Consider the following 10,532-nt stretch of genomic DNA (forward strand, 5'->3'; position numbering starts at 1 on the left):
TCTCCAAATAATACGCACATATAATAAGCTTTCAATGACGACAACCACTTCCCGCCCCCCCCCGGCCACTAGCCACCTTTGCTTATCATCATCATCGTCATCATCATCATCATCATCATCATCATCATTAAAACTTCAATTCTCGTGTATGCTCCAAAATCAGTAGTTCATATTAAAAAGTAAAAAAAAAAGATAGAAAGTAAATCACTTACAGTTGAATACCTGAAGGCATATCATTGATTTGAATAAATTCAATCAATTGTCCAGTATAAAAGGAATGATCAAATATCACTGAAGTTTGTGTTTTATTTATAATATGACATCCATATTTTAAATCACAAAATTCCATATTTAACCAAGTGAATAATTCTTTTCTTTTCTGAAAACAATCATTTATATGTTGACATGATGATGATGATGATGACGATGATGACGACGATGACGATGATCTGAATGACGGTGATGACGACGACGACGACGATGATGATGACGATGATCTGAATGTTGATGATGACGACGACGATGATCTGAATGGTGATGATGATGATGAGTTTGTTACATCATCATCATCATCTGTTCTCTTTTCATTTTGAACTTGATTTAATATTTTATCATTTATAAACCATAATAATTGTCCTAATGGTTTACTCCATGATGATGTACTACATATCAATTGAATGGTTTGATTTAAATGAATCCATATTGATTGATTGTTTAAATGATCATTTAATTGATTATTATAATCATAGAAAAATTTAAATTTTGAATTTTCATATAATAAAATATTTAAATGAATCGATTTTGGCGGAACTAGAGAAAAGAAAAAAAGAAGGAAATTCGGAGGATAAAATAGTAAGATAATTGATTGAAGTCAAAGTACTTACCTACTTACTTACGACTGTTATCCCTCGTGGAGGAGCATACACCACTCACTAACATTCTCTATCTAATCTTGTCTTGGGCAATTCCTTCAAGTTCTTATCAGTTGCTGCTTATCCTTTTCATATTTGTTTCTATTTCACGGAGTAATGTGTTCTTTGGCCTCCTTCTTTTCCACTTCCCGTCAGGATTTCACGTTAGGGCTTGCCTTGTGATGCACGATGGTGATTTCCTCAATGTGTTGTATCCTATACACTTTCAACGTCTTTTGCTAATTTCCTCTTCAACTTGAGGCTGGTTTGTCCACTCTCATAGAAGGCTGTTACTGATGGTATCCGGCCAGTGAATGTTGAGTATTTTGCGTAGACAATTGTTTATAAATACTTGTACCCTCTTGACGATGGTTTCTGTAGTTCTTTATGTTTCAGCTCCGTTCATTAGGATTGTCTTGATGTTCGTATCGAAGAATCTCACTTTGATATTTGGTGACATTTGTTTTAAGTTTCATATGTTATTCTTCTTATGAAGTCAAAGCAATTACTATTTATTGTATGATAGTAATTAACTTCTCAGTCTCAAGGTTATCAATGTAAGGTGATGAGGATTGTTAAGATTTTGTGATTGAGATCATGAATCGATGAATGTCATACCACCATTGAAAACCTAATGATTAAGATTTTGCACACGAGACCGAAGATCCTGAATTCGAATCCTGCATTTGAGATCGTGGATGAGCACTATCGAGGAGTTTGAAGGTTATTGGATTTAACTATCAACTAGCATTTCATACAGATTTTTAAACTTTTTCTATTTTAGTTTAGATGACAGAAAATGCTTACTAGCTCTCACATAGTAAGTGTTAATATAAATTGAGCAAGTAGATTTACATTTGGTAAATAACTCACATACTAACAATAATATCTACCACTATAATGGACATTTCCGTAAAGAATGGACATTAGTTAAAAGACAATTGACTACTGTATTCCATGCTTCCCTCCAGATGTTGACGTCTCCATTAAACGGTCGATCACCAGAAGAAAGAGAGAACGGTGAGAGTGAGCAACCTTGCCTAACACTGTTCTTTACCCCGAATGAGTCAGTAAGTTGTCCTTCATGTACAATTTGACAATTTAATCCATCATAAGAATTCCTTATGATATTCATTATCTTCTCAGGTACGACGTAGTGTTGAAGAAGCCTCTTCAGTTTTATTAATAAAATAGGTATATTTGATATTAACTTTATAAACGGATACCTAATCTTAATAAATTTGAACTAATATTAGTTAACTTGACTTCATTAAAAAGTATTTTTGATACATATATCTCTAGGATATTTCCATTCTCCATTATTATCTTCATAAAGAACATATCAAATAAACACTAATGTCATTTAATGGAGTTTATGACATTAATGCAAGTTAATACATTTGAGATTCCTTTAGGCAAACAAACTTGATACATTTTCTATGAGGTAAGATAATCATATTATCTAATAGATTTGAACTAGATTGACCTTATCTCATCACACTGTCTATCCATCTTAGAGAACAAAACTTCATCAAAATTGTCTATGTGTTGTATTGTGGTATGGAAGTTGATGTAGACTTGTGTAAGTGAGTGAGTGAGTGAATGAGTGTAAACCAATATAACTGAAATACATCAATACATCAATTCAAACATTGAATTACATAATTTCACATTCATCCAGCTTAGTTGAATAATAACATAACATCTATCAACCTAATTCTATTTGACCCAGTTAGACAAGTAAATAATGTTTTCATTACACATGAGAATAACATAATTATCAGAAGGGGTTTTATGTGGAGATTTAGTAATTTCATAGTTGAAAATGTGAGTCAATTGAAGCTAGATCACCAAGGAAAACCTGGAAGCATTGGACGGTCGTTTCATCCTATTGTGGGACTCCTCAGTGGTCTATCGGTTAAGTGCTCTGCCGCGAGACTGATAAGTCCAGGGTTCGAATCTCGTGAGGCGAGGTCGTGGAAGCGCACTGCCACTGAAAAGTCTCACAATAGGACGAAACGGCCATCCAGTGCTTCCAGGTTTTCCCTGGTGGTCTGGCTTCAAATGACCCATGATTTCAACCATATAATATTTGATTATCAAGATAGATATTCTATTGACATACAAAGAGATAAATCTACCATCTAAAATGTAACTAAGTTTATAGGCTAATTTACAGACATCATCAAACTGGATTCTACTGGTAGCTACTATCCATTTTTACTGATAATGCTATATTCCGACAATACTCACAGGATGGACATATGGCCAATAAGAGATTGATCAATTGTAGTCCTAACAGATCAATGGGAAGATTCAAATAAACAATATTAAGTGAATTTAAACTTCACGCCATCGCACAAGCAAGTGGCTATCAGGACTCAGTAACTGAGTGGATAACGCGATGACATTTGAAGCGAACAGTACTGGGTTTGAGTCCCAGAGTGAACATCAACTCTGAGATGCAGGTACATCCGGCTGACGAGTTCCAAATAGGACGAAACGCTCGTTAAACTTGATTCCACTGCTAGCTACTATTCATCTTTGTTTACCATGCTTGTGACTTAGGGCTATATCGAGGCAATACGCACAGTATTCACATATGCCAATAAGAGACTTATCAATTACAGTTCTAAACATCAATGGGAAGCTTTAAACAAAAGAAGGAATCAACTGATAAATATATACAGCATCGTAATTTGCTATACAAAAATTGGATGAATTATGAATAAAACTTATACATATAAGATATTGGCCACATTGTTCATCAGTTGATAGTCAAGTAAATTCAACCTGAACTAAAGTTCAACTCAGTCATAGTGAAATGTAGCTAGTACTGGAATTTAACATGGGTCTTTTGTCATATTTAGGACCTGCCAGCTAGATGTACTTGATCTCAGAGTTGATATTTAGTCCAGCTTGCAAGTCTTAAACAGAATGAAACGCTGATTTTGGGTTCTACCACAAGCCACAACTCATTTATTTAATACTTAACTTGTATCATAATGGCTTTATCAAGGCAATCTTTACAGGATACACATATGCCCAAAAGGACTGTTGAAGTTTCAATCAAAATATCAACGAAAAAATAGTTCAAACCATTACAGTGGTTAGTATTAAAAGCATGATCTAACTGATTATTACAGATCGTTTATGAGCACAACTTGTCGTCGACATAAATTTGATTGCTATCCATACAATTTCTACATTATCAGTACATCTTATCACGGTCATCCCATTCCGGTATTTTACTAACAATATCAATAACAATAGCACATTAGACTCTATTCTAACATTAGGTTCACCCACTTAACTCTTCCCTTCACTTAACCCTTCCATCATCAATATCATAATCCTGAAAGCATCCATCAAAAACGTATATCATATTATTTGTGAACGAGAAAGCATTATGTATGTGTATATCTGTTTTCTTTGCCTCTCCCCAACATTTTCTGGGCAAAAGATCTTATTAAAGTTGGATAGTGGCTTGTTATAGAATCCACGATATCTATTCCGTCTCATTTGATACTCATTAAGCAGTTATTCTGTATTACAGTGTTATTATTCACATTGAGATTAAAACCAAATACCATTCATTTCAAACGTCAACGTATTATCCACTAAGCTACTTGGTTCAAACAGTTACCGGTTTATGAATCCTTTACCTCTGACTTACTGGTAATATTAAGGTAATCCTCTCAGAATGATCGTCATCATCAATAATAATCGACACTTACTTACTTACTTACGCCTGTTACTCCCAATGGAGAATAAGCCGCCGACCAGCATTTTCCAACCTACTCTGTCCTGGGCAAGAATCGACACACTGTATTCTTAACGATGCACATGCTCATTCAATGCAATCATTCTAATCACATATATCAATGGTTTAAATTAAGTAAAACAGTTATGTACCTACTTTTTCATTATTCATCTAGTCCCAACACATTCACACACACACACACATTGACATATTTACTTACAAATAGTAAACACTAACAAGCATTACAATCTGGTATAATGTAAATAAGCATATATATATGTGTCAATACTGTTATTATCGCAATCATCTGTACTATTGCTTGTTCCATTTCTTCTTTATCCTTCTTATCTTCACATTGTTTTTCCCACCTACCGGAATTTTTATTTTTGTTTGTTTGAAATCTAAAAAAAGAAAAATATCCCCCAAAAAAGTAGTACTGTTTGTTCCGGTTAAAGTTTTTCTTCATTTGTTGCCTTCTCCAATTTCAGATAAATTTGTTTTTCATAGTTGAAAGCGTGAGTCAATTGAAGTTAGACCATCAGGGAAAACCTGGAAGCATTGGACGGTCGTTTCATCCTATTGTGGAACTCTTCAGCAGTGCACATCCACGATTTCGCCTCACGAGATTCGAACCCAGGACCTACCAGTCTCGCGCCATAGCACTTAACCGGAATCTCATGGTGTTTATGTTTAACTCCAACCTATCCACGAAGTTGAGCAACCACTCACTAATTTTCTTCAGTGAGTTCCTATCTCACAACAGACGTGGTTTGAACTACAATGGTCACGAAACGGCCGTCCAGTGCTTTCAGGTTATCCCTGGTAGTCTAGCTTCAATTGACTCACGCTTTCAACTATGAAAATACTAAATCTCCACAAAAACTCTTTCTGATAAATTTATTCTTAATAGTTGAGATCATCAGTTTTTTTATGTGAAAATTAACTTTTGAGCTTAATAGTATAGTATGATTGTGTATTTGGAAAGGAGAGTTGATGAAGATATCTCACTTTTAAGTACATTTGTAAAGATTGGTCTGATAATAATAATATGCTCAATAGTGACTAACTTCAAGAGATATTTCCTGGAGTTTTGGTGAGAAGCAGTGACCAGTGGACTTCAACTAAGTCTGTTGTGAGATATCAACTCACTGAAGACAATGGTGAATGGTTGATCAATTTCGTGGATTGGTTGAAGTTAGACATTTACACCGCTGAATGTGGGCCAGCTCAATGGTCTGGAGGTTAATCGCTCGCGCGCGAGACTGATTGGTCCTGGGTTCGAATCTTGCGAGATCGAATCATGGATGTACACTGCTAAGGAGTCCTACAATAGGAAGAAACGGCAGTCCAGGTTTTTCATGATGGTCAAGCTTCAATCAAATTTTTAATAGAGGGTTTCATCACTAACTGTGTCAGATGTGGTTTTTCTCAAAATGACTCTAAAATTTACTTCATGTAATTGAAAGGGAGAGTTGATTTGAGTCGAGCAAATATATGGCCTTTACTTGTAATATATATCAATCATAAACCACCTAGAAATGCTAAGGCAGTTTATTTGATGTAGTCAAAGGTAATAAACAAGAGTCTTCAGTTCATTTACAACTTGTGCTGTTTGAAAATACCCGCAGTTATGTCCCATATGGAATTCTAAACCTGATCATCCAGTCTCATAGTCAGAGGAGATACTACCGAGATAATCAGATTGTCTGTGCAAGTAAGATTTTTACACCAATGTTATGTTCGTTTATTCTTTGGAGCCCTGACAATTCTCAACATACCTAGTGATGTAGTTCCTAATGGAAATCTGCACAGATTCTAATCGCAAATCAATTGTTAGTTCTCTCAAGATTAGAGATCCATCCTTTTGATCATTGTCAACTAACACGAAGTCTACGTCTATAGGCTTTCAATTGCTGAAGATTAAACTTTATAGTATGTAACGACAAGACTGGTTGTGGTACTACAATAAAAGCATTAAACAAACATGATTCAGGTAATCAGTAATCAGTCAGTTTACACATGGAATTATCGCAATCATGATATACATTTATTTGTAAATTCAAAAAATCTATCAGTTGACTACTGAGATTTATTGAACCACTTATAACCATGAATGATACTGTTACATTGTAAGTATATCTATAGATCAAAAATGAATAGTGGTTAGCAGTGAAATCCAGGAGGCGAGTTTCGTCCTATTTAGGGCTCGTCAGCTGGATGTACCTGCCACATCTCAGAGTTGATGTTCACTCTTGGACTCGAACCCAGTAACTTTCGCTTCAAACTCTATTGCGTTATCCACCCAGCTATTGAGTCCTGATAGCCACTTGCTTATGCAATGGGGTAAAGTTTAAATTCACTTAGTATTGTTTGTTTAAATCTTCTCATTGATGTGTTAGGACTGCAACTGATTCAAACAAACAATACTAAGTGAATTTAAACTTCACCCCATTGCACAAGCAAGTGTCTATCAGGAATCAGTAGCTGAGTGGATAATGAGATGGCGTTTGAGGTGAAAGGTACTGGGTTTGAGTCCCAGAGTGAACATCAACTCTGAGATGCAGGCACATCCAGCAGACGAGTCTCAAATAAGACGAAACACTCATCCTGGATTTCACTGCTATCCACTATCCATCTCTCCTTATAATGCTTGTCAATTAAGGCTATATCGAGGCAATACGCACACGATGCACATATACCAATAACACACTGATCAATTGCAATGCTAAACATCAATGTAAAGATTCAAACAAGCAATACTAAGTGAATTTATATTTATAGATATATAGTAGCTGAATAGTTTGACTGAAAAATGCATGGAAATATTATTGTTTGAAGTAACAAGGTAAAATACTGTAATTATAGCAAAAAGATTATACTGAGCAACACAGATGAACAATGAATAATGATGTATGATGATTATGGTGGAGTTGAATCTCCTGGGCTTCAATCGAGAATTCAACCACTCGACACAGAGAATAAAGAAGATACTATCATTAAGGAGAAACATATCAACAAATCAGCTCAGAGAATATAATTTCATCAACATCAACCTTCTGAGCAACAGATCTTCTCTCTACAATCTTAATATATTGTAGTATCTGTTACTATGGTTAGCCCAAGGACCTTATTGTAGCTTCTGAATAGGCCAATTTATCCATTCCTCTTGAGTCACGTTTTGACCTTGTTAATTATTCACTCATCAACCTTGACTGTTATATGAACGTATTTGTGTGTACATCTTACCGTACTCATCACATCTCTGTAGCTTATTTTCATCTGGCCATAAATATTAATTAACGTTTGATTAAATGGAGTTAGCTCACATGCCTTCTCCAATGCACGTCATTTCACTTTACTCTCTTCTATTCGCTTCATCCCTCCCAATTCCTGTCTAGATCAGTGAGTGTACAAAGTATATGTATTCAAAAATCCATTCTCGTATTCGACTTATTTAATCCCGTTATTCGCCAATGCGATTAAGTCGATGAAATATACAAGGATAGCCAACATATGTATCTCGACAGTAATCATTCAAAAACGATTATTTGTTCGATCTCACTGGAGTCAGATTTAAGATCACAAAAATTTGATCACAGTTTGTGATGTTCAATATCATTTTATCAAGGGAATCGTAACGTGACTGTTAAAAATTAATTAACTGGAAGAATAACTTAAGGATAATCAAAATGATGAACGTTACATTTAAATGTCAACTTAAAAATCACCACTTGTTAAAATATAGTTCATTTTAGGTTCAACTTAGAATTCGCTTTTGCTTCAATTACACATCTAAACAGTATGTCATCATATTGAAAACTGTAGTCAAAAGCAACTGGAAATTATTGTCGAATAAGATGGTGGTTGGAGGTGGTCAACAGGAAACCCTGAACCCGGGTTTCGTGCTACTTGGCACTCGTCAGCAAGGTATACCTGTAATCTTGAGTGAACTGGTGCTTCCTGACGGATTTGATCCCGTGTCACTCAGCTTCACAGTCAGAGACGTTACCACTGAGCTATTCGGACCGCGACTGACCTCCTGTAGGACTGAGATGTAATCACAATTGTTTGATCACTGGGTGGTGATCAATATCATGTGTGATCAATCATGATGTCATGTGATCAATCAATTGTGTTTATTATCGAATGAACTAAGTTAACAATGAAGATGAGTAAAATAAATATTTGAACAAACAATCCACATATTAAGAGTGTATTGTGTGCCATCTGTAATGACTAACCTTGTTCCTCAGATTCAACAAGTGTATATCTTCCATTAAATGTTTGTCTCAATGTATCTTGATCATAACCGAAGCCATCTTTCATCCATTGAACAATGATTTTCAACTTATCAGGTAATAAATATGGGTTGATAACTTGCCAAACTGTTCCTGGTGCGGTAGATGATAATGATGATGATGAAGAAACTTCTGACAAGTATGCTTCACTACTCAATTTACTATTCTGAATGATTTGGTAATGATTCTCTTTGAGATCATTCTGAATCTGAAGTTGAACACGACATCTCAATAGTACAGTTGAATTAATCTGAGCATTCGTATGCATTGGACCATGTATTAAAAGATAGTGTTTTGATGCACTGCTTGAAGCTACTGACATTTTTATAAGTAGTAAAGAAATGAGTAGTGACAATAACAACGTCAATTTAGGCCCTAACAATAAATTAAAAAGTTAGGATTATGTTAACAGATATTTACAATTACTTAGGTAACCATTAATACGGAGAATGCGAGTCAATCAACATGAATTTAGTTATTATATAGCGATATATCGGTGCCAGTCTTCAAAGACGTTAGTCGTGAACTTCATAGCTGAACTACAGCGTTGTTTTCTAACATGACACTAGGGGACCGTTGCTCGAGTAGTGAATGAATAATCAGCACTTTCTGTATTTTATATAATTCTGATTGGCCAGTGTTATCTAAGGAAAACTTTTTGTTTCAAGCTACATGCCAATACCCTTCAACAATCTTTCATCTTAGTCATTTATAAGTTACCAAACAGATGGTTGATTGTAGTATATGCCTACCAGAAGTGACAGGGGCTGAACTTCATGTTCATCCTTAGTTTCTGATAGACTACCCGTTATTTTACGGTAGGTTGATTCATCCTTTTTGAAAGCAGCTTTATCATATATGCTTCTATAAACCTATTAAGAAATCTCTCACATCGATTCGTTAGTCTCTATAATATTGAAGTCTGTAGGCACTTAGAACCAGATTAATTTCAATTCACTTAGTATTACTTGTCTGAATCATCCCATTGATGTTTAGAACTGCAGGTACATCCAGCCGACGAGTCCCAAATAGGACGAAACGCGCATCCTGGATTCCACTGCTAACCACTATCCATTTTTGCTTATAGATTAATTTCAGCTTAGAAATGTTAAAAAGAGGAGAGGAAGCTTACAGAATATTGTGATTTTGGTGAAATAGTAGGAATCCAAATCATATTAGTTGCATAACACCAATATCTTTTTGTTAATGACACAATGTTTCAGGAATCGAACTACTGTCAAACTACTACTTTTAAATGAGTGAATAGCAAAATATCACAGCATTCAATCTGTGTAGATTTCATTACATTAAAACATAAACCAAAATGTGTACTTCCATTGGATGAAACGCAAAGATAACTATGTGTAATACACCATCAAGTAGACTGATATTTGAAGACACGAAATATGGAATTGTGATTCATTGGTTCATTATCATAGTTGACAGTTTAAGACTTAGAGACTATGTTGAAAAGCATGAGTTAATTGAAGCTAGACCACCCAAGGTTAAGTCTTTGAATTAACTGGAACAGCCGTTTAGGTCCTATTTATGGGGACTCCA

General features: G+C 35.1%; 1 protein-coding gene across 1 annotated transcript in view; it reads right to left on the reverse strand.

The window, feature by feature from the left end:
• Positions 1 to 9,294, reverse strand: part of Smp_143950 (hypothetical protein) — a gene marked incomplete at both ends in the record, with an annotated part of 42,558 nt that extends 33,264 nt beyond the window's left edge. The window contains one exon of the mRNA XM_018797773.1: positions 8,916 to 9,294. Within this exon, the coding sequence (XP_018652782.1) occupies positions 8,916 to 9,294 (379 nt within the window). The remainder of the gene's footprint in view (positions 1 to 8,915) is intronic.
• Between the last annotated feature and the right edge of the window lie 1,238 nt (positions 9,295 to 10,532).

Source organism: Schistosoma mansoni, chromosome 5 (assembly GCF_000237925.1).
Source record: "Schistosoma mansoni strain Puerto Rico chromosome 5, complete genome".
Classification (NCBI taxonomy): Eukaryota; Metazoa; Platyhelminthes; class Trematoda; order Strigeidida; family Schistosomatidae; genus Schistosoma; species Schistosoma mansoni.